The following is a 26,175-nucleotide window of genomic DNA, read 5'->3' as shown; positions in this document are numbered from 1 at the left end:
TACATACATATATACATATATATACATATATATACATATACATATACATACATATATATATATATATACATATATATACATATATATACATACATATATATATATATACATATATATATATATACATATATATATATATACATATATATATATATACATATATATATATATATATATATATATATATATATATATATATATATATATATATATATATATATATATATATATATATATATATATATATATATATATATATACACATACAGTAATCCTCGCTATATCGCTTTGACTTTCGCTGTTTCGCTCTATCGCGGATTTTATATGAAAGCATAACTAAATATATAACGCTGGATTTTTCGCTGCTTCAGCGGGTTCTGCGGACAATGTGTCTTTTACTTCCTGTACATGCTTCCTCAGTTGGTTTGCCCAGTTGATTTCATACAAGGGACGCTATTGGCGGATGACTGAGAAGCTAACCAATCAGAGTACGCAGTTAAGTTCCTGCCTGCTGAATGCAGTGTTAACCAGGAAGTCTCGCTCGCTCATTCAGCATCAACGTGTTTCACTGTGTAAAGAGTTGTGCTCTTTTGTGTTTATCTTTGTGCATAGTCAAGCCCTTCATTATGGCTCCAAAACAATCCGCTTACTGCTTCAGGGGCCGTGCCCAGCAAATGGAAGATGTTAATGATTGCCGAAAAGGTAAACGTTTTGGATTTGTTGAAGGCTACGATTCTTTTTATTTAAAAAGTAGGAAAGGAATATAAGATCTACGGCCGCAGTGTCCTTTTAACCAGGGTGCAAAACGAGTTGTAAGTGGATGTAATAAGGCAATAGTCCGGATGGAATCTGCTTTAGGGATTTGCATTGAAGACTGCCAGAAGAAGAACAACGGCAGTGCTACACAATCGCCTGAAGTGGCTCCTTTAAGGGCTGTAACGCTCTCCTTTGTTGTGCAGTAAAATAAAACTCATTGTTATCGGACAATTCATTGTGTCATTGTTGGTGAGTAACCATAATTAATTTTCTACTTACAGTACTTAGTACATGTACGTGCGTTTAGTGTCACTGTACACACATTTACTGTATACTATTTTTCTTGTATTGTATGTATTTATTGCTGGTGGCATGTCTATCATAATGGCTGTAACATATGTGCTATCGGAGACACTCAATATCTTTAAAATAATATTTAGGTTTTACTGTATATAAACAGTGTGTTTATATACATAATTTCAATGAATCTTACCTAATATCTAAGAGAATACAAAGGGATTATGCTGTATAACTCTGCAGGAATATTTATAAACAGTGTGGGAGAGTTTATAAGGGCTTAAAATATATAAAATAACCATAGAAACATATGGTTTCTACTTCATGGATTTTCACCTATCGCGGGGGGGTCTGGAACGCAATCCCCGCGATCGAGGAGGGATTACTGTGTATATTATATATATATACCTATCTACATCATATATACACACACATACATATACTTGTGTGTATGTTTGTATGTGTCTATATGTGTGTGTATAGGTATGGTCACTGAGTGCAAGGGAAAAATAATAAATTATAGTCTAAAAGTTATTAAACAGTAAAACATTAACGTTTTAAGAAGTACAGGTACATTGAAAATACATTTTCTATGTGAACGTTCAAATTTGTGCCTCTGGTAATGTGTCTTACTGGCATTTAAAGAAAATTAGTTTTGTGTCCTCTGCAGTGTTAAGAGAGAAAGGCTTTGGTTTGGGATAAAAGGAAAAAAGGTGTAAAGAAAGGAAAGTTGCCTTTTTCTTTTATATATAGTATAGAGAGATGTGTTCGCTGACGTTATGATCGCCTTTTGGGACAGTCGTGGGTCTTGTGTAGACTGGTGAGACGTCCCCGCCATTAATCGGCTGTGATGGCACTGTCAGTCCTCCACTCCTGTGCGTGTCTTCATAATCCGAGCTGAGGACCTCATAATCGCGATATACGTGCAAAAGAAAGTGTGAATCGCCTTAATATTATTTTGCCGTGGTGTAGAAAAGGGTCCCGTGTTTGCACTTGTCTGGGCTATAGCGCAGGGGAGGATGAAAAATTAAAAGTGCTCACTTTGACTTAAGGCAGAAGCGCAGTCAGCGTCTCAAAGGCCGGCACAGCTATGCACGCTGCTGTTCGACTTTTGCTGGGCAGGAGACCCCAGTTTTGCAGACACGCTCATGATATCAAAAGTCTCAGCTTTTGGAGGTCATTCATATATATATATATATATAAAATACCCGCCCGCAGCGGAGAAGTAGTGTGTTAAAGTAATGAAAAGAAAAGGAAACATTTTAATAATAACGTAACATGATTGACATTGTCATGAGTGTTGCTGTCATATATATGCCTGCCTAAATAAGTCACCCTCGCTTTGCTCTTACTTTTTTACCGTTCATTTAATCATGGCTAGTGGCGGAAAAATTATAAAATGGAAGGAGGATGGCTTTACCAAAACAATTATTGATGGCTTAATCGATTATTCATAAAGCTTGAATTGGTGATCTGTTTTTCTGTGTTAACCTCATATTTTTTCATACTTCTTCTCAAACTAAGGTGGTGCGAGGGTAAAATGAATCGGGATGCGCTGATCAATGTAATCGGTGTACCAGGAAATCATGCATTGACAAAAGCTCCCCTTTGCTTGTAATGCAAAGTGTGATTAAATGCATTATTTTTAACGCTATGGAGCACATGCATCAAGCTTCTCAGCTGTGCTTGTGCTAAGAAAAGGAAAGATTTTAAAAATAACGTAACACGATTGTCAATGTGACCTTTTGTAAGTAGTGTAGAAACTCTAGAGACAGCGTGTGTATTAACTTGTGGATTTTTCTGTGAGTATTTGGTGGCAGTCTGACGGTTGCTTCGAAGACGGCGCATTCGCTGAGCTCAGCTCAGAGCGAAATGAGATGAATGGGAGGGGAGATGATGACGTGACTCCCCCAACCGCCTTTAACTGTCAATCCCCCACAAACACAGTCTCTCGGAATTTGCATAAGCACACCCCTTCACCTACAATTTTAACTTAGTTACAAAGTGATCAAAACTCTTTATATCCCGTCCTCTCATTAAACTTGTATCTCGCATTACCTGTGGGCATGTAAAATGCCAGCGTAGCCTGTCTATGAATTAATTTAAAATTTAGGTTTACACCTTGCTTTCTTTCTGAGGTGGCAGCACTCATGAATATGGTAGTATATGTCACTCGCTCGCTTCTTATTGTTTCGCTGCCTTCTCAATTATATAATGCATGTTTTCTTAAGCGCTTTTGGAGGTCTTCCTGGTTTTCTACGCACGCGTTGACAGTCAGTTCACGTGATTACGTGGAGGCGATGATGTCACACGAAACTCCGCCCCCCCACGTCTTTCCAGCTCAACTCTATTACAGTTAATGGAGAAAAATACCTTCCAGTTATGACCATTAGGCGTAGAATTTCGAAATGAAACCAGACCAACTTTTGTAAGTAAACTGTAAGGAATGAGCCTGCCAAATTTCAGCCTTCTACCTACACGGGAAGTTGGAGAATTAGTGATGAGTCAGTGAGTGAGTGAGAGAGTGAGGGCTTTGCCTTTTATTAGTATAGATTTATAATAAATTAATCGGGAAGTTTAAAATAAAAATTTTTGTTTTGATTTACGACCAACATCGTGGAACATGTGGAAATATGAGAGTGCTGTTCGTGTGACCGATCTCGCTAATATGTACAGCATGTCGAAATCCACCATCTCGACAATTTTACAAAGAAAAGATTTGCATAAGGAGGCTCCTTCTAAACAATAACCACCTTCTGTTTCATTCTCCTCCTCCTCCCTTCCTGCAGCCCAAAGATGTCAAATTAAATGGGGAGTACAGTATGAAATTGTTGCTTCTAGAACAGAATGCCTTTTATGGTCATTATACACATCTACAATGAGATTAAAAGCAGTTCCTTCAGTGCAGAAAAAAAGTTCTGTATAGGGCTTGTATGGTTGTTTTTTTAGCCTTAGCATAACGCCGGATCTGCAGCCCCACTTCTGCTTTCTTTCCCTCCTCCGTCTAAGTCGTCTTCTAGACCCGACAACAATCCACAGAGAGCCCGCTGGTCTTGCTATGTTGTCTGGGATGTTGTGCGTGTGATGAAAAACACTCGAAACAGATGTGTCTGGCTCTGGACACCAATGTCTATAAGGTTCTGACGGGTGTAGCGGCTGTTCGCCGAACCGATCGTGCACAAACGAGGAAAAAAAAAAGTACAAAAACATCAAAAAGTGCACAAACGAGCCCGAGCCGCTGCTGGGCATGCGCGCCGCCATGCTCCTAGCTTAATCTAGCCTACTTCTGGTAGGCTAGGCACTTTTTATAACTTTTTGGTTAGCATTTTAGAACAATTATTGGTGTTTTGGTAAAATTATGCACATTATACAACCCTTTTTTATTCTGAAAAATTTAAGTAAGTGTTGCAGTGGGAGGTTCGAACACATTAAGGGTTAGCCTTTGCGAACGAATTAAGTTCATAAGTCAAGGGTCCACTGTATTGCGTATTTAAGTTAATCAAATTTATAACGAGTCTCCGGAAATCCACCCGCCGATGTACCGTATTTGTGTATATAGTTTCAACACAAAGGTTTCATTTTACCAAACTTCTCCGCAATCACTTCCTGGTTTCCATCAAAAATTCCGGCAGTCTCAAATTCACGCCGATAAACATGATAAATATACCTGAAGAGACACTTTTAAGGAAATTTAGAAAATTTTGCTTGGAGAAGGGGGTCGGCTTAAATACCGGTCATCGGCAAATACATGTAATTTAGTAGGTAGAGAAGAGAGTCGGCTTATATTCCGGGATCTACGGTAGTGCTTTTATTTGAATTGTTTTGAGATTGACCTTGATGTTATCCTTGAAATGCTTTTTATGATCTCCAGTAGCCAATTGACCAGCATTTAGCTCTGAACAGAGGACCTGTTTTGAGAGACATGTGTCAGGCATTCAAATTATATGGCCTGTCCATCTTAGCTGGTGTTTGATGACGGTGCTGGCAATGTCATTGAGATTTGCCTGCTCAAGAACACTAGTGTTAGTGTGCTTTCATTTCCAGCTGATTGGATTTTTCACTGCCATCTTAGGTGGTAGGACTCCAGGACTCTTATATGCCTACTGTAGGTAGTCCATGTCTCTGCACCATATAATAGTGTGGGCAAGAGACCATTAGGTTGGTCTTTGCAAGCAGGTCAAACTTTTCAAAAATTTTTTTCTATAGTGTTCTGCAAAAACCACGGGACATGATCCTGTCAAGCGTTTTCATGAGCCTTTGTCCTTAGACCAGAGTATTGGATCCATGCTAGCTGGGTCTACATACAGCCTTTGTGCCGTCTTGTGTCATCTACTTCTGAATGACTTCTAGAAGAATTTCATAAGCTTTCTCTGTCCACCATTTGTCTTTAAGCTCTCTTTAAGCTGTGGCTCTGGTGCAAGCTTCCTTCTTGACTTGGCAAATGACATATTTCTGCCAGCCACAAAAGGCCTACCATTTTTTGGAACAAAGATGTTCAAGTTCCTTGTTATCAAACTAATCCTGACTATCCTATTATGTTTAAACCAAGGATTTCTCAGCCAGTGTTCAGAATGGTGGTCTTCTGTGAATTCAAGTGTGCTTCTCCATCATCAGGGTACTCTGGAGGCTGGCTGTCATGAAGTGCAGTTTGAAAAAGCTCCAATTTATGAGAAAGTTCTAGGTATCAGATGTTTAGGCTGTGACAGCACTGCTTTTTCTTTCCTCTTCCTTTACTCATTAGTCGGATGGTTATTGTTGAGCTGATAAGTCGATGGTCTGTCCATCATTCAACTGTTCTGGTCATTATCCTTGTTAGATGTACATCATGCCATTCACTGGTTTGGACAAAGATATAATTATTAGATGACAATGTTTGGCACAAGGATTCAACCAGTATGCTTTGAATTTGTTTAGTTTTGTCTAAAGTATGTTGGTAATAAGAAGATTGTATTCTGTAAACTCCATCAGAAGGTGAACCCCATTTAAGTTAATGTTTTCTACACTGTCTTTCTCAATAGTATTGCTCCACATTCAGTAATCCCAACCAACTCTGGTATTGAAGTCATCCAGGATGGCTATAAGTTTATAGATTATCAGGGATGCTGGACAGGATACAGCCTAGACTGGCACAGAAAAATTCCTTGACATCCTGCTGTGAGTGAAGAGTTGGAGCATATGAACTCACAACAGTGGCCATCTGTTTGCTGTCTAGCTTTAACTAAACGGTCATTAGGTGTTTGCTGATGCCCTGGGGCAATTCAGTAACAAACTTGTTTCTGATGGCAAAGCCGACCATATGTATCTTGGGTCCACCAGCAAGCTTTCCATTCCAAAAGAAAGTATATCCTTTTCACAGTTGTTCTTCCTCTGCCAGTCTGATCTCGGATAGCACAGCAATGTTGATGTTAAACCTCTGTAATTCCCTTGCCTTTCTCTGGCCATTCACTTTCTTGAAAAAAGTGTGCACATTCCAGGCTTCAAAATTAATTTCTGTGTTCTAACCAAATGGAGAATATCCCACTGTATGCGTCAATCCTACCAGAAAGTTGGTGAAGCAGGCAATTTTTAGGGTACTTTTTCTAAGCTCCTCTCCCTTTCTAAAAAGAGATTGGTACTTTGTACTTAACATGCTGATAGTTTTGCTTCTTTTAGACAAGTTTTATGAAAACACTAGCAAAATACCCACGCTTTGCAGTGGCGAAGTACTGCCTTAAAATTTTTATGAAGAAGAAAAGTAAACCTTTTTAAACTGAGGGGAAAATATACCAATTATTTGTTAAGGATCTCTTTGTATGCCATGTTGCCAGTTTGGCCTTCCGATTGTAATATGACCAAGCTGTGCGCTTAACTTAATCTTGAGCATGCAACGTACAGTTGGCCATATGAAAAGCAATCTTGCCTCAAATCTCACAGCTTGGATTGCTGCTGTCATAATCGGTTTGAGTTTCATGGTTTGTTTCAATTACGTTAGTATTTGCAGGACTTATTGTGTTGAAGTGACATTCAACATCTGTCAAGAGTTGTAAGTATACAACCAGTTTCATCGGTAACTTCGCATTCAGCTTTTGAGAATTTAAACATTCATAAACATCAAGGTGTCCACTACTCAAATCATCACCTGTAAATCTAAGTTTAAGAGGCATTGGCGGCTGTCCAAAGGCGTAAAATATTTGGCCATTTCGGTACACTTGAAAGCGACAAATGAACAATTCAGCGGCAGCCATCAACTCACATGCAGAACCATAGGTGAAGGGCTTAAGCATTTCACTCTTATAGTGCTCCTGTGTAGTATAATTATCTCCTGTACCGTCATCAGTCCACACCTTGAACCTGTCCCAGTCATTCAATACATAAGACACAATGTTCCTCCGGATATCAAGAGTGAGACTGATATTGCCGTGCAATATGTAACACAGAGAATAGAAAAGGCAGGCGCCATCTCCGGGCATGGAAACCACTCGGTAAGTGACAGATCTTTGATCGATGGTGATCACCTCGATAGACATGTTAATGGGGGTACGGCTGGAACAATAAAGGAAATGGGTACCTGAACAATGTAAAGCAAGTCTAAAATACCTATACAATAACTATAATCATAATAAACGAACAATAAAACAGCAGAGAAGCCGTGGATTAAATAAAAAGGCTGCAGTTATCAGCAGGGAGACGTGAATACCGTGGCCAAGCAAGGAAGGGAATGATGAGAACGGAGCAACAGACGGCCTTATATGGGCAGGCAGCCAACAACGTGGGAGGCGTGGGGATGGGGGACCTAACGCCACCTCACACGGCGACCAAGCTGCAGGCTATGGACGTATATACACTCACCTAAAGGATTATTAGGAACACCATACTAATACGGCGTTTGACCCCCTTTCGCCTTCAGAACTACCTTAATTCTACGTGGCATTGATTCAACAAGGTGCTGAAAGCATTCTTTAGAAATGTTGGCCCATATTGATAGGATAGCATCTTGCAGTTGATGGAGATTTGTGGGATGCACATCCAGAGCACGAAGCTCCCGTTCCATCACATCCCAAAGATGCTCTATTGGGTTGAGATCTGGTGACTGTGGGGGCCATTTTAGTACAGTGAACTCATTGTCATGTTCAAGAAACCAATTTGAAATGATTTGAGGTTTGTGACATGGTGCATTATCCTGCTGGAAGTAGCCATCAGAGGATGGGTACATGGTGGTCATGAAGGGATGGACATGGTCAGAAATAATGCTCAGGTAGCCCGTGGCATTTAAACTATGCCCAATTGGCACTAAGGGGCCTAAAGTGTGCCAAGAAAACATCCCCCACACCATTACACCACCAGCCTGCACAGTGGTAACAAGGCATGATGGATCCATGTTCTCATTCTGTTTATGCCAAATTCTTACTCTACCATTTGAATGTCTCAACAGAAATCGAGACTCATCAGACCAGGCAACATTTTTCCAGTCTTCAACTGTCCAATTTTGGTGAGCTTGTGCAAATTGTAGCCTCTTTTTCCTATTTGTAGTGGAGATGAGTGGTACCGGTGGGGTCTTCTGCTGTTGTAGCCCATCCGCCTCAAGGTTGTGCATGTTGTGGCTTCACAAATGCTTTGCTGCATACCTCGGTTGTAACGAGTGGTTATTTCAGTCAAAGTTGCTCTTCTATCAGCTTGAATCAGTCGGCCCATTCTCCTCTGACCTCTAGCATCAACAAAGCATTTTCGCCCACAGGACTGCCACATACTGGATGTTTTTCCCTTTTCACACCATTCTTTGTAAACCCTAGAAATGGTTGTGCGTGAAAATCCCAGTAACTGAGCAGATTGTGAAATACTCAGACCGGCCCGTCTGGCACCAACAACCATGCCACGCTCAAAATTGCTTAAATCACCTTTCTTTCCCATTCTGACATTCAGTTTGGAGTTCAAGAGATTGTCTTGACCAGGACCACACCCCTAAATGCATTGAAGCAACTGCCATGTGATTGGTTGATTAGATAATTGCATTAATGAGAAATTGAACAGGTGTTCCTAAATAATCCTTTAGGTGAGTGTATGTGCATAAGTAGGATTCAGTTAGCGTTGGGAACCCACGTACCAAATTTCTTGAAGATGGGCCCATAGGTAACAAAGACCATTGGAAAGTTCAATATGGCGGCCGACAGTGCCGTCATACCACCTAAATAAGTTACGTACATCAGTTTCAGTTAGCACAGGGAAGCTGCCTACCAAATTTCGTGAAGATGGGGCCATAAATAAGAAAGTTTAACATGGCGGACATTGTCGACCGTTATGCGTAGAATTTCTAAATGAAACCTGCCCAACTTCTGTAAGTAAGCTGTAAGGAATGAGCCTGCCAAATTTCAGCCTTCTACCTACACAGGAAGTTGGAGAATTAGTGAGTCAGTCAGTGAGGGCTTTGCCTTTTATTAGTATAGATTATGCGGGAGGTGGCACATTGTGGATACAGCATATTGCAGGCACAGAACACAGTGCTGGAAGATGCATTTCTCAACATTCCATAGACACTGCATACCAGACAATGTATGAAAAGTCAAGAATAAACATTCAACTTTCTTATGCGGTTTTATGGCTGATACGTACAACAGCAATGTGTGATCTAGCATTTTAATACTACTATGATAAAATAAATTTTTTTTTTCCCCTGAAAGGCACTGCATTCATGGGCAATTACCAGGATGCATCAGTCATTCAGTCTTTGCAAAGAAACCCATGTATTGTAGGGACTGCTGTGTCTATAGAGCCATTGAAAGGAAGCTACTTCACTCGCAGCTCGCTCCACCCACAAAGAGACGTATTCTGTGTTCTCCTTTCACCACATCAAACTGATGCTGGCGGTACAGTTTGCAGTAGCTTGTGTAAAATCAAGACTGTCAAGTTAAAATGCTCACAATATTTTGGCAGGACTTCAGATTGTGTGATAACTGTTTTCATCTGAGCCATGCTAACCTCAATGAACTGCTCCCTGTAAGGACTGGGCACAGGAGCAGCATAATCTCATGACAAATGCTACAGAGATAGACTAAGCTTCACTACCTGGATACTGTCAGAGCCTTAGCAGCATTCTAAAATGTTACCAATCACAAACTGAGCAAAGCATAAAAACACACCTATAAAGACAGTGTCCCAAGCCTACTTTAAACGGTGACGTACCCATGCAATTAGGGGACAGTTTATGGGCTAAAATAAGTGCATGTTTCCACTGGACCAGGGGTTGGTGCAGTCCTCAAACTCTTTTTCCTTTTCTCCTGCAGAACAACTGATGAACCATCAACCGAACACTACTTCCAATCCCCAGAAGACAACCTAACAAATTAACAGTACTTCCTGTTCCGGTCCCAAGAACCTACCTACAACTGATGTCGTTTCTGGTCCCAAGATGCCACTCAACCATTACCTCACTTTCTGTTTTCCGATTATATACAACAGCCATTATATAAGATATATTTTTCACACCTGCTTTATGATTGATGAATACAGGGTGGATCCCCAACTCTTTCACAAGGTTTTGTGTTTTTCCTTACAATAGGCAGGACTTAATGCCAGCTATGCAAAAATAACATTGTACACCTCAGTATGTATGGTCATAAATACATATTCTTCAAGTTAACAAATGATACAAAGTCAGAATTAACATATGTCCAATCATCTTTATTACAGCCATTACCAATTTAACAGCTATTTTTGTAGTTTACACAGATAATCTTCTTGACCCCTAACTCTTTTTCCTCCTCTCTCCAAAGTTTTTTTTGCATCTTTTGGGACACGATTATGGTCAAGTGAGGTCCGTGGCTGATCGGCACCTGTTTAAATAATCGCTGTACTCGCGTCTTGGTAGGAGGGGACATAGTAGCGTGGCGAGAGTGGTTGCCGGGCATGATGCGGGAGCTGGTTGTTCTACACCGTGTACAGGTGTAGGATCGTCCATGACCCTAATTGGTGCCAGAAGCTGCTAATTGTCACAGCTGTGCCAAGTCCCCATTTTAAAAGGGAAAGCAGTAGTGTGAGGTGGGAAGAGAAAGAAGAAAAAAGAAAAAAAAAGGCAGAGAAGGACAGCGCAGCATTGGAGTGGAGACAAAGACAGTGAATGAGCCAGCTGGCTTGAGTGAGAAAAGGCAGTGTGGTCAGTGGTCCCCACGACAGAGCCAAGGATTGGCACTCTAGGAATGGATCATCCCCAACGAATGTTTAAAAAACTGGGTGCAATCAAGTGGCGTCCTCTCCAGGGATTCAAGATAGGCTGAAGCAAGCATGAAGGAAGAGAGGGCAACCGACCCTGAGCAGTCTGGCGACGCAGCTCAAGGCAGCCACAACAGGGGTCGGGATGGAGAGGACTGCGGCTGTTGAAGTCTCCGGGAGCTGAACAAGCAGTGGGTGAGCTTGGGAGACTAGGAGGGAGTTGTGCTTGGCTAATTCAGGAGGACTGGAAGCAACACACTGAGCCAATGACTTTGGTGGTTTTAATTTGCATTTTAAGCCTTCTTTGTAATCACATGGATTATTTATTTATGAATTTTGAAGTACTGCACTCTCTTTTTGAATACTTGTTTGTTTTTAATAAAAGTCTGTGAACCAAGCTTAAAATCTGAGCACAAATATTTGCCACCAAAAATATTGCAGGGTTTGTGAACCCAATCATAGTTAAGATGCAGCATTCATTTAATTTGCCTATTAATTATTCTAGATTTCCGTAAGACATTGCTTTTAAACATTGACCATGCTCTTATCCCAAATACGTGATTGTATAAAATTAAAAGTAAACAAAACCAAATGCACTGTAAACCATGTAACGGTACGGGGCATATCTAACTTTTAATACATATGCAATACATATACTTGGCTAAAACAAACACTAGCAGACAACTTTGATATCCCTGGAGGCATTGCACTTAAAAGTAGACCTTTATGTATAAATTCTTTGATGCCAAGTTTGAAACAGTTTGTCGTGTTTAATTTTGTTTTGTAACTTTTGACATTTAGAATGTCCTAACTTAGGTCAGTTGGGGTGGGTTTGATTTTGTCTACCACCACTGATGCTGCCTGGTGTATTCATCTCGTTATCGGGACTAAAGCAATAAAGTATAATTTGAATACTTGCTGACTTGAATGTACAACACTATTAATATTATGAAAACAAAGTGTTTTTCTTGATAAATTGAATGTGTCCATTTATCAGAATGCACATTCTATATTGTTATTCAGTATATTGTTAAGGTGCACATTGTTTATTTACTTAAAAAAAAGTGTGCAAGTCCACCGCTCATTGTCTTCATCTTCAAGGGAGATCACGGTCCTGACAAGTCTTTATATCACACCAGCCGGCATCTTTTCTTTGTAGGTCAGAGTCAGACATGCACCTGCTATGCAAATTTAATATTCAACCTTACTTCATAAGCCATAGAGTATTAATGTTTTTTGTTTAAAGAATAAGCATGTATTATTTTAATCATATTGATTACATTTAATAACACTTGTAAATGTTTTTGATTTAGCCAACAATAGATAAACTCTTTACAAATTGGAATTTCAATTAAACAAGTAGGCTATAGCCTGACTGTAGTTCTTGGCAACCAAAATACATATCTAGGTTAACTAAGGTTTCATACGTCTCTTCTCCTTTTCTTATCTAGACTATTTCTTGGCAAGGAAAAGTGATTGGGACATGCTGAAAAAGGTGAAGGTGATCTTGGAAAGGCTGTAAATCATAAAGTCTCTTGGTTGTATGAAATCTTTTAGTCAGAGGTATGAATTAGAATTTAACACTAATGCTAAAGATCTACATTTTAAAGTTTATAATTTTTTTTTAATAAATCTGTTCAATTATAAGTAGCAAAAGCAAATAAGGTTTCAGAAGTCTCAGGCGTGAATTGCAAGTAGGAAGTGATAAAGACAATCAGACTGAAAAATATGCAGCTGAACAAACACACCTGCGAGACAAATTGAAACATGATGGTAGAATGAAAAAAATGAGATAGCAATTGAGAAAAAGAGAAAACTCTAAGATTTGGACAGAAAACACGAACAGAAGGGTCATGTTACCACAGTGACCGTACCCAAAGAAAATAACATTTCTAAGCAATGATTCTGGTGAAGCCACTTTTTAGCATAATACAACCAAACAATTCATTAATAAGTTCCCAAAAGTGTTCTTTTCAACCCTCATCAATATTACCCAAATAAGCAGCCTTTAAACTGTTACGGCTATAGGCTTCTTAATGACTAACCTCCTGAACTTCCTTTCTCTTTGATTCTAAATGTGCATGAAGTTCAAGGACAGCAGATATGTAAATCTTTTGTTCTTTTTAAATTTATCTAAACAATTAAAGAAGTCACTTTCTTACAATTATATCAACTAGGTTTCTAAGAATTTATCCAAGATAGCAGTAGAACTTACCACTGAAACAAGCTCCAGTTGTTCAAAATATCTCCGTTCTGTTTCAATAAGTTCTTTGGCTGTTCTAATACGCTTTTTTTCCCACTTTGCCCTCTGCTCTTCCACAATGTTAACACCTGCATACTGCTTTGGATAAACACTCATTGTTGGTGGAATTGGCCGTTTCTTCTTCAAATTGCTAAAACCAAACATTGAACAGTTAAAACAATAAATAAAGAAAATTGGAAAGCAAATTTGTAACAGTACCAGAAAGGATGTTTACAAGTAGTAGGCCCTGTTACTTAACAATGGCTGAGTGTTTCATTTAAATCTTGGCATGGATACTGCCTGCAAGTAGTCTGCATATTTTTGACCAGGTTTTGTGTTACACACAGCACAGTTAATTTACATGTGGGGGCGCTTCCTTTGCTCCCCCATAGCAACACCAGAACTACAGCACAGTACTGTAATCCTTCCTTTATCACGGGGGTTGCGTTCCAGAAACCCCTGCAAAAGGTGAAAATCCACGAAGTAAAAACCATATGTTCATATGGTTATTTTTATATATTTTAAGCCCTTATAAAAACTCTCCCACACTCTTATAAACATTTCCCGCACAGTTACCCAGCATAAACCCTTTGTATTCTCTTAGATATTAGGTAAGATTCGTTAAAATTATCTAAACACACTGTTTATATACAGTACAACCTAAATATTATTTTAAAGATATCTAGCGTCTCCGATATCACATATGTTACAGCCATTACGATAGACAGATCGTTTTGGAGCCATAACGAAGGGCTTGACTATGCACAAAGATAAACACAAAAGAGCACAAAAGTTAACTCTTTACACAGCGAAACACGTTGATGCTGAATGAGCGAGATGAGACTTCCTGGTTAACATACCGCAATCAAATTTGGCACTCAGTCACTGAGCCAATCAGCACACTGGAACTTAACTGCATGTTCTGATTGGGTAGCTTCTCAGCCATCTGCCAATAGCGTCCCTTGTATGAAATCAACTTGGCAAACCAAATGAGGAAGCATGTACCAGAAGTAAAAAGACCCATTGTCCACAGAAACCCTCAAAGCAGCGAAAAATCTGCGTTATATATTTAGATATGTTTACATATAAAATCAGCGAAAGATTGAAGCCGTGAAAGTCAAAGCAGGATATAGCGAGGGATTACTGTATAGCAAAGTTGTAATGGAAGAATTTTTCTAAAGAGAGGGGGAGATCAAGAGAGCAGATGGGCGTTGGTCGCTCAGCGCAAAAACCAGCTTCAAGAAGGAAAAGTACTGGGAATATGGCCAGAGGGTTATGCTGACTTGTTTTTCACTTCGAGGGGCTTCACTATTTTTGTGTGCCTTTTGGTACCAGACGCCGTCTCCGTCAGGATAAAGGGGCATGCTGACTTGCTTTTCACTTCAAGGGGCTTCACCACGCAATTCTTATTTTTGTGTGCCTCCTGGTACCAGGTGTCGTCATCATCAGGACCAAGTGCAAAACAACACCGCGTCCCGTGGAAAGGTGTGTGTGCTGAAACTAATCACTTCTGTATACACTGCTTACCGTAAGCGCTTTGGGCAAGGACGCTCAACTAGTATATAAGGGAAGGTTTCGCCCTCAGTTTCTTTGGAGGCTCAACCGTGGGGACAGCGCGCACCGCCCGGTAAATGAAAGGCAAAATGGGTTGGTCCTTTGACAAGACTGACAAGCGGGCCCCCTCAGTCTACTGGTCTGGGATGATGGCTCTATGTCTTTTTATATGTCTGTAAGTATTGTTTTGTATGTCTGCATTATATGTGTTTGATTATTATAGTTGATTAAGTAAATAAAATAGAAGTATTGGATCTCTTCTCTCTGATTCTTTGCCTACTTATGTTCATATCCCTGGAACCATTTTCCCGTAACAAAACAAAAGCACAGTTTCTTCTCTTTGCCAGTCCGTCCTTTTTCCCAGTCCTCCCGCCTCCACTCCTCTTCAGCAAGCTTCATACACCTCCTCCCAAATCTGGCTTCTCAAATGGAGTGAGGTCCTTTTATTCTACTCCTGGGAGTGGTCCGGGTGGCTCATTAGTATTACGTGGAATTACTCCCAGGTGTGGTGGAAGTCCATTATAGTGCTCTACAGCCGTCCCTCCTCGGAACCCAACAGGGATGTATCAAACTCCAACAAGTCCTAGCATGCCCTATGGGAATCCATGGTGCCACAGCCGCCCAGGAGGGCTGCCCTCTCGAGTCCCATGGGAGGTAGCGCCCTGGTCCTTTCATCCTCAGACATGCAGGTCCATGGTGTAAAGAGCTCCAACATCACTTCTGCTTTCCCCATTCTGGGCCCACACTTTCCATCAGGGCCAACAAAAATAGTATGCCAACATCAGAATATCTCAGTCGGAAGACCTGTGTCTGAAAAGATGCCAACCTTACAGTGCTAGCTGTTATTGTGCTTTGTGACAAATTCCCAACAATTATATGGGTTTTCACCATTCAGTATCCCAACCCTTTATCATGATTTTGACTTAGATTCCAAAACTTCCTATGGTAAGCCAAATAGACAGGAAAAAAAAAAAATTAGGAGTGGTCTCCCCTAGCCTTTCACATTCATTCAGATATGTGGATGGGTATGAGGAATAAACCGCAAGACGATTATATTTGTATATTATGTACATTAAGTACCATCAAATCAATATATTGAACAATTATAAAAAGTTGAATAAATCGGACTCTGCAGCTGCATGAATAAAAGGTAAAGTACCACTTCCAATTAGTAGAAATAGATTTCTATCAACTTTTGGTCTATTTTTGTACCTAATACTTGTATGCAAAATTTAGTTGACCTAAGTGAAAGTGTTCTCAAGTTATTGTGTTTAAAGACACACAAAGACAGACAAACAGACATAATTCCAAAAATGGTATTTTTGGATTCAGGGAGGTCTATAACGTCAAGATTCATCAAAATCTCAAAATAGAATTTTTGGAGGCGAGTTAAACCTCATCACCATGACATACATAATCTGAAATCCTGTACCTGGGACCAGAAGTATTTTAGATATTTGTGATTTTTTTATATTAGTATGTCCTGCATATTTGCATCTTTCTAAAACAATCACCCTCAATTCTTCTTGTCTATTCATGTTTATATCGCTAAGGTTTCAGGAAAGAGTAAAAGAAACTAAGCAAAAAACAATGCTTTGAGAAAGTTAAAGCTAGTTATTTTTTCATACTCTCTATAGCACAAAGACACTGAAGCTGAATGACTAATGTATATATTTAATGGGAGTAGCGACAGGACAGAGACAGACAGCTAGCTAGCTATGTGGCTCAATGCATTTAAGAAATGCTTCTGTCTGCCGAATACCTTTCTGTAATTTTGACTATTGCATCACTATAGGATATAAAAAACAGCAAATAGAATTTAGATAAGTGGGAAATGTATACTCTACATTCTGTCATGGGTTGTTTGTATTTCAAATTAGACAGCAATGTTAATGTCCTGTAGCCATTGGTTTAGACGTGCAGTCAGGAGGTTGATGCTGTGCAGTCTCATCTGTGCTTAAACTGATGTTGTTAGGCACAGTTACCGATTCAGAAGTTTTGACTCCTGAATGCATCTGGTGTGGCCCTTCATTATCAACTTAGTCCCTTTCACCTCCTTTTGATAGGGTGTGAAAAATCGTTTACAATTCATATATTCACAAACATAGCTGCCTGTTCAATTAACCTTACATCAACTCCTACACTGTCGTAGTAACTAAACAACAAAGAAATCAAGTTCGATTTTGGGGCAAGTCAGATTGGAGATGCTCAACACCTGTACGCTCTGACCTTAGATTTGAATCCAACAGCTATAAGTGATTTCCCTTTTCCATTAAAAATAATGTCACACAAAAATCTGATTCATTGCTGTATATACTACCTTTCAACGCAGACATCAAAAAACAAAAACTTCATATGCTGCAGTAAACTTGTAAAGCACAGACAGGTCATTGACTTGTACACTATCACACTGTAAACAACATGTATGTGATTTTAATCAATCATGCATTTTCAAGATTTACTCTTATTTACTAGATTACCTAGCCTGTTCATTGAACAAAGAATCAATAAAAACCATTTTAAAAAATGTATCTTATTTTTCACTGGCTTCAACTTGGTGTTTGCTTTGAACCTGTAGCTGATGAATACAATTTATCTACCCATTTTAGTTCATTATAAGTCTCATGGACAACATAAAAACAAGCAATAATGGACTAACCAGAAATATTCAGTTGGAAAAACAGTATTAGGAAAACAAATTTTAATAAAACCATGAACAAAGCCATAAACATATGCACTGTAAAAGAGAGGTCATTGATTATGTTTACTTATAAGATGATGAGCTACACAAAATAACTGCTGAATAGTTAACATTTTAATGAAGAGAACAAATCATTAAAGTTCAGGAAAAAATATGGCTTAAGCCAACTTTCTAGTAAATTAAGTTGAGTTTATCTGAAAATGGTTACTTGAATATGCATGTGGATGCTATTCATCTTTTTAAGTAGTAGCCATTGCAGTTTAGTGTTTCTGTTAGGCTATATGTTACTTTTAAGACTGTTCTGTGGCAACATCAGGATTTTATAGCTCTTCAAAACAAAATAAATGCGCTGAGTTTACTGTTCCTTTACACATACTTCTTTCAGCTATATTTGAGACAAAACTGGTTGAGGTGAAGTCTGCAAATAGAACTGCAGAGTATCCAAGAATAGCTATACTGTAGTTTCCACATAAAAATGTTTCACATGCTTGAAAGGGAGGATGACACAAGTGCCTCGAGTTATTTTTTCAAAAGACAAGGTACCATATGGTACCCCTGGAAAGAATGTATTTTGAAAACTGTAGCACTCACCTTTTTACATAAACAAAGCCAACTCTTTTTAGTTCTTGTTAACTTCACAACCTCAAGAGCCTTTAAATGCTTTGGTTTTTTAGATATTATTTTTAATATATTTTCAATGCTCTACATTTATGTTCTGATACTGTAATTCTTATATTTGGTAAATCCTTATATTATTTCGTTTGATTCCGCCAGTGTTCGATATAAACGGTTGCCACAGCTACAGTACTATATCCCCTCCATAACAATTGAGAGGAATCCGTGTTCATGGCAGAGTTTTGGTCTTAGGCTTATCTTCAAGCCTTCAGTTCTTCTTATCGATTGTGGTATTTGACTGTTTATTCGGCGCATACTTTGCTACTGACCGAAACTGCATTATCACACTACCATTTTACACCTCCTCTTTACTTCACTTCAAGATACTCCTCCCGCATTTGTTGCTCACCGAAACTGCATCATCACACTACCATTTTACACCTCCTCTTTACTTCACTTCAACGTAAGCCTCCCGATAAAATGAAAAGGTAAATACAGCCTTAGCTGCGACCAACACAAACGGTCTCGTGGGCCTACATACTCACACCAGCGCACAAAAGTGGAGACAACTACATCCAGCACAGGCAAGATGCCTTAGAACAACAGAGACAACGTACGACAAACCACAGAGTAACATTATCCGAAAATCAGCGACAGCAAGTCTTGCACCTAAGCAGTGAAAGAAAAACGAATCACACACAGCCTTTCGGCCACACTTCACACATACTGACTTACATGTTCCCAGCATTTCCCTTCTCATCCAATATGTTCCGTTAATCATGTGTGTTCTGTACATGTTACACTTTGTATTGTAAATATTCAAGCTGTTGTAAGTGACTAAAACAACATCCCATACTAATCTGGTGACTATTCTATTATGGAGTCCTCTCACAAGCCACTACTTATTAAAATAATCTTTCTTACTGTAACGTGTGATGTTCTTCTCTCCCTGATCATCATCATGACATTAATGCTTTTCGCAAGTACGATTTGCTAGTAATTGTTTTAAGACGAATATTCTTGCCGATAAACTTTTGAAATTAAAAACATCTCGTAAATGTAACAATTTGCGTACAGCGTTGTACCAAAAAAAAAAAAACAAAATACGACATGCAGTTTAAAAAAGTACTTCCCTAAAACGACTGCGTATTTCAGGTAAATCAGTCATTAACCTACTGTTTAACGTTGATGCCACAACGCCAATTCAGTTCATCCAATTCTAATATATGAATTCAGCATCGAAGAATATAATAATCCGATAACTGAAACTAAAGACAATTAAACCATTAACGCGTCAAAATAAAACGTTGTACAGACTCTTACCTAAGTTTTAACTAAAACTACTTTTATTTTCAATCATAATTTGGTTACTAACCTTAGTTACGTATTACAACTTAAGATGTAGTCAAAGTTCGTGTTCCTGAGAGGAAATGAGATGAAACAGACTTGTTTTGAATTCCCCGGGCAGGGAGTTCCGCCCGTCGCACATACGGGTACTTCTGAGACTCACGCCACTGGGGCAGTTTTACGCATGCGTGAGAGCGAGAGAGAGACTCGCACACATTGATTCTTTCGGGGTTGAGGCGAGAGAGACGGAGTTTCTGAAGTTAAGTCTGCTTTTGAAGACTACTAGACTAGTCATTTATTAAATGAATAGCATTTAATGTTTTGAATGATAAAGCCGTTGAGGTTAGAAAAAAAAACACAAAATGAAATACAAACCGTAAATAAAAGGTACACAGAACGCAGATATATTTGACTGAAACACAGTTGTAACAGAAGCGTGAGGCATTTGCAGATATAATGTCCAAAACAAACAGGGAGAATACTACGACTAGGAAAACCCACATACTTAATAACTGGCCCGTTCAAGCAGTAGGAAGAATGGACTGACTTGCCTGTGTTAAGGAAGTGATTCATATCCACATGCATCTATCTGTCCAGCCATCCATTTACTAAGTCCACTTTGTGTAGCAGGAAGACTGGCAGCCTGAGAAACACAGTTAAAAGAGATACAGCAGAGACAAGTGATTTTTACATTTATTCCCCAGTATAACCAAACCAATAAAAAAATCCAAATTGTACTTTGTGTCTGCTATAAGGAACTTAACACACTAATCATCGTGTGACGTGGAACTCTTTTGTCCAGTTCTCATTATAATCTTCCTAGGGAGGAGGAAGACTCCTTCAGTTGTTTTTTACCATTTGGGAGTGATTTCCAGTCTTACAAGTTATAGCTGATTTTTAATTTTCCTCATCCATTCATCCAGCTATCTAAAGTAATTGGAAATTCGTTTTAAATCATGTTGGAAAAGCTTTAGAAACAGTGCAAGTGCTTTATTTCATACCTCAATCGATTCAGCAATATGGTCTGCCTGAAAACGTCCCCCCCCCCTCAAATTTTTGATGAACACAATGGCTATAATACTGGAAATATGCTCAATATTTGGTTCAATCTCAACTAAATCAATGAGTAAAAACAGGCATTCCACCATAACATTTGACAATGGATTTCAGATCAATCTAAATGACAATAAACTTTTACTTTTTTTGCAGAGAAGTTATTGCCCAATTTTTCTATAAAATATCATTATATGAGTGCAAACATCTACAGTATATGTCTATTAATTATTTATAGTTCTCTTCTGTAAGGTTTATATTGTACTGAGATTTTTAGTAAGGAGCTTTGAGGCAAGGTAGGTTATACTTTATAATCATGGCACCTGCAAGTGGCTGCATGTTACAGTACGTATTAATCGGCACATGCAAGTAAGAATTTCACTGTACTCTGTTGCAGTTATGATTCTAAACCTATAAATTTGCTTAGTCCAGTTAAACTGTTAAACTAAGCGGCAGCCTACAGTATAATAAGTGGCTATTATACCAATTTAGAGTCACCAGCATAACCTGCATGTTTTTAGATGCTGCAGGAAAATCCAAGTATTCTTTGTAAAATCCAAAGAATGGGTGCAATCACCTCAGAAGGTGATCAGTGGGGGAGTTTCAAACCCAGTCTTCTAGAGTTGCAAGACAGCATTGCAAATCTCTATGCACATGTGCTGCAACGGACCCATGAACCAGGTACTGTACATACCATGTCCCCACACTCACAGAATGAAACATAACATTACATTACATTAAAACCTTTTAAGGCATGGCATTAGAATATATAATTTTCTAAAATGTTCAGCCTTCTTTCTTTCTTTTTGTAATATTGTGAGATCATTGTATTCTCAAAGCAGTCTGAATAGAATGCTATTAAGGTATTGTATTTTAGACAGTATCGATTACCATCATCTCTACCTTGAAAATAGTCAAAGAAGAATAACAGTGAAATAACAAAATTATATAATTATAAAATAAGTAATAGGATTGGATATGCTGAGTGGAAAACACATTGTGTCCTATCTTCTACTTTCTAAAGAAATCTGTCTTTAGCTAAACTTTTGCCACTACCTATATAGTAATATACTGTAGCAAGGAATATAAAACTACAGCAAAGAGCACATAATACTTTGAATGCAATCCCACATGTATTGCAGAGTTTTTATGATAAATATTTTATTGACTTTTCAATTACTTCTGTACATTGCCCAGAGGATGAGAACTTTGCATCAAGATTAATTTTTTTATGTATTTGAAGCTTGTTCCTCAGTGCCTCCCAGTGGCATTTATATTTGACGTACTAGTTACCTGCATGTAGGACTTTGTACAGATCTGTGTTGAATTATTTTTGAATTTGCTTTCAATTCAGTTTACTGTCAGTATACCTTACAGTGCAATCTTAAGAATGTTTTACTAGTTCCACTGGTTTGGACACATGCATTGACAAAACAGTTGTGATATACTGTAGTAATACAACAGGAAAACATGACATGACAAAACAAAGCAATGATGATAAAAAATTTTATAAATAAATAGACTTTGTAAATATGCGCTTATAAAGGTCATGTAAAAAGACAGTTTCCTCTTGGGGATTAATAAAGTATACCGAAAAATATCAAAAATAGGTGTATATATTAATATACAGTGAATGGATAATTTCTTTGCTAATGGCATGTCCATCCAACTAAAAAATCATGTAAGTAGATGTATACTGTACGGCATGCAGATATGGTCAAGATGTTTAGTTGGTCTTTGACCAAACACGGTGAGAGAATCTTTGGGCTTTGCTGCAGTCTATCTAGAACATTGCTGTTCTGATATACACAGCGTGTACTGTGTGCTGTCGTCGTCGTTCCTGGTAAACTGTAGTAAGTGGTGCTGCATTTCATCTGTGTGTAAGACTTGATTAACATACAGTGTTTGCTTCTAAATCTTTGCTTTTTGCTGCCACAATTAGATCAGATAGATATTTTTTCACCTTTTTATCTTCAGAATGGTGTTTGCTGTTTTTTTTTCAAGTAGCTAGGGCCAAATGCAAGTGCAAGTGTGTCTGGGGTGTTTGTGTATCAGCAATAGATGTGAGTAATATACTTCAGCAACAGTAAATAAATAATTAGATGGCTTCATATCTGTTAAAAGTAAAAAAAAATTGAGTCTGTTTCCTAGTAAATAAGGAAATAAAATATTACAGTTAACTCGGGTACATTAAGCACAAGCCGGGGATCACTAATGCTTGGAAGTTGGGTCAAGAGCAAATTTTAAAAAGAAGACATTTAAACAGTTATAGTATTTATAACTGTGTTTCACAGAAGAGAAATGAAAACACTTTCCGCTGACAGCTTAAAGTGAAAAAGCAGCAGAAGACAGAAACCCTTTAGTTGTGAGATCACCTTAAACAGTTAATGCAGGGACAACGTTATTGTAATTAGTTAAACTCATAATTAAATTATATTCAGTTTTAAAAGGTCTTAACTGTCACCCAAACAAATTTTAATCATGAAGCCAGCAGGTCCTGTTTGATGTGCTTGCTTTAAGAATGTCTGATTCAAGGACTCTTATATATGTGAGACATGCTAGCTAATTCATCACCTTGAGCTCAGGGGCCCTGAACTTGAGGAGGTGGTGCCTAAATTGCATTGTGGTAAAGATTTGGCATATCTTGCCTAGATTTCCTTTGCCAAAATAGTGTGCACCCCCAAAGTTGCATACAAGGAGACTCCTGATCAGAGAGGCAAATTTGGGTTTGTCATGGTCAGATGTACAGTAAGCTCAAGGCAATGGTGCATACTACCTGGGGGCATCAATCCAAGATCTTCAGGTTTCCAGCTGTTACCAGAACCTTGTAGAGCTGAACACTGGTTCTAATAACACTGAGGTGGGAGGTAGGTATGGCAATTTCACCTCAAAACCATTCACCAAAGAAAGAAGCAGTGATATTGAGGTGTAGGTTTGCTCTAGAGACAGAGGGTCTCATATGGTGTGTTGGCTTCTGAATGCACAGGAAAGAAACCCTTGAGGGGCACCAATGTATTGGAGAGACATATGTGTAGGTTAGTAGATGTATGTTTAAACTAGGGAAATTGTGGGCAGGGAGGTTAGGACAGGACAGGTTTAGAATGCATGCTGGTATTAACAGTAGTGTAATATCAAATACATAAAGTAGCAACATTTCTTGATGGAGATGTCGTAGTTAAATACAAATTAGATTAAACATTGCTTTCCTTAATAGTATGAATGTTAAAAATAAAATAAATTCATTGTAAATGTATGTTGCTATACACAAATTTAAATAAATACAATTTGAATGCAACTAAAGTGAAAATCATAATAATACCGTATATGAAGCATGATCTGGGCCAGAGTACAGCCAAAACAAAATTTCCTGAACTAACACCATACACATTTTCAAAATGAAGATCAAAAACTAGATATAATTGTTAAATACCTTTGTTCGTCTGAACATTCAAATCTTACTCCATGGCAAAATATCAGTGGTGCTCATCCTATACCAAGAAGGCCCCAAGCATAAACTTAGCAGACAGGTGTTTCTATAGGTGTGCTTTCCAAGACCTTCTACAGAAGCACAAATGGGAAAGGCTGATGACAAGAAACACAGCACTCAGCCATGTAGTGTAGCAGATGATCAATACTGGCCTATGAAATCAGAAGACGTCCAGTTTCCCTATCAGCCCAGGACTTGCAGAAATCATTTGACCTTCTTAAATCCACCTACAGTTTGGGAATATCGTGCCATAAGTTGTTTAAACTGAAAGAGCTGTGACCAAATATTATTCTTCCAAGTTGGAAACAAAGCTATGTGACTCACCTCCACACGTAAGGGCTGGAGTGCAAAAACCTGATAGCAGTGCACCTGAAATGTTATTTCAAGTTTGAGCCAGTTTGGCTATGACATAGGGCAGGTATCTACTGAAAGGCTGGGAAGCACTAGATGGATTGGTGCCTGCAGGTCCTCTTCAGACTTGGAGTTGCATTTCTGCAAATGGAGTTGGTGATTTAGTCAAGTGGCACCCTTACTTCTGAAAAATATAGGCAGCAAAACCAAGAAAATGAATCTGTAACAGATGGTAAGGCCCACACAAGAGCCTAGAACTCAACATCAAGCCATGCAGTCTGAGTTTGCATGCAGAAGCAAGATAGAGATACCAGATTTCTCCAGAAGAAATGTGACAAGTTTATAAACAAGCCTGGAACAGCCTACCAGATGATCACCCTAAAAAAAACTGCACACAAGTATCCAAGAGAATTGAGGCTGCGTAGTCATAGCAAATATTTGTTGAATTTAGTTTATTGCTTACTGCTCCTTCTGGAAAGTTGACTGATTAATAAAGACTATTGATGTCATTATTTTGGGAACATCCTTGCTTAGTAGCATTTAATCACAAGTGCCTAACGCTTTCATGCAATACTGTGAGACATTGATATAAAAGTTAAAGTGTCTCTACCAAATAGTCCTTTCATGGATGCATGTAGCTAGTTATAGCTGGGCCATTGTTGGTCCAAAATGGAAATGATACACACACACTTTACTATGTGTTTGCTGTTGGTTGTAAACTATGGAGAAGGGCAGAAAATGTTGAATTAGTTAAATTGTTACAGAGGAACTTGGATAATATATTGGGCTTGTGCAGATTTATGGCAGATGAAATTTAAGGTGAATATGTTTTAAGTACATATAAAATATTACACATAGGAAGTAAAAATGTTAGATATGAAAGCACAATAATAAGTCTACACCTTATGAGAAGGACCTATGAGTTATATTGGGCTCAGCACTATCTACTGTACATCCAGACAGTGTACAGAAGCAATTAAAGAGGGAAGTTATGGGTGGTTATGCATAAGTTATATAATGCACTAATGAGGTCTCACCTGGAGTACTGTGTTCAGCCTTGGTTTCCATATTACAAAAAAGGCAAAGCAGCCCTAGAGAAATTTCAAATAAGAGTGACTAAACTGATTCTGGGACTACAAGGTATGAGCTATAAGGAGAGATTGAGGGAGATGTGTTCAGTTTAAGGAAACAGAGATTGAGAAGGGACATGATCAAAGTTTTTTAAATTGTGAAAGGAATTAGTACGGTTAATCCAAACTGGTCACACAAAGAACCATAGGCACATAGAATAAATTATGAGTAGTGTGGAGAAATGTAGGACTTTAAGGACCTTCAAGTTTCAATTTGATGTTGTTTCGAACAATTTAGGTAAACGGGATGGATGATCTTGTTGGGCTGAATGTCCTGTTCTCGTCACAGTTTTTTTTAATGTTCTAGTTATAATGTCTATGGCAACATTCACTTTGTTATCATTCTTTGTGTCACTTCCAGCCTCTTGGAAACAGCTGCCCTTTTGTGATTCACATACAAGTCAAGTCAGCATGGCATGGCTTTATTTTCATTACATCCGTTCACAATAATGGAGCATAC

At 38.5% G+C, this 26,175-nt stretch overlaps 1 protein-coding gene across 3 annotated transcripts in view; it reads right to left on the bottom strand.

Annotated features, from left to right (window-relative positions):
* Positions 1-20,352, bottom strand: part of arhgef39 (Rho guanine nucleotide exchange factor (GEF) 39) — a 144,612-nt gene extending 124,260 nt beyond the window's left edge. For 2 of the 3 annotated variants that reach the window (XM_039769435.1, XM_039769436.1), the window contains exons 1-2: positions 19,723-20,352; positions 13,451-13,628 (exon numbers count right to left, since the gene is read on the bottom strand). In XM_039769435.1, coding sequence (XP_039625369.1) covers positions 13,451-13,594 — 144 coding nt within the window. In that variant the 5' untranslated portion in view covers positions 13,595-13,628; positions 19,723-20,352. The remainder of the gene's footprint in view (positions 1-13,450; positions 13,629-19,722) is intronic. The other variant, XR_005635612.1, reaches the window with a different exon arrangement.
* Positions 20,353-26,175: the final 5,823 nt, after the last annotated feature.

This window comes from Polypterus senegalus, chromosome 11 (genome assembly GCF_016835505.1).
Source record: "Polypterus senegalus isolate Bchr_013 chromosome 11, ASM1683550v1, whole genome shotgun sequence".
Lineage (NCBI taxonomy): Eukaryota > Metazoa > Chordata > Cladistia > Polypteriformes > Polypteridae > Polypterus > Polypterus senegalus.
Note: the sequence above shows the minus strand (reverse complement) of the source record. Positions and strands in the feature narration are given on the sequence as shown.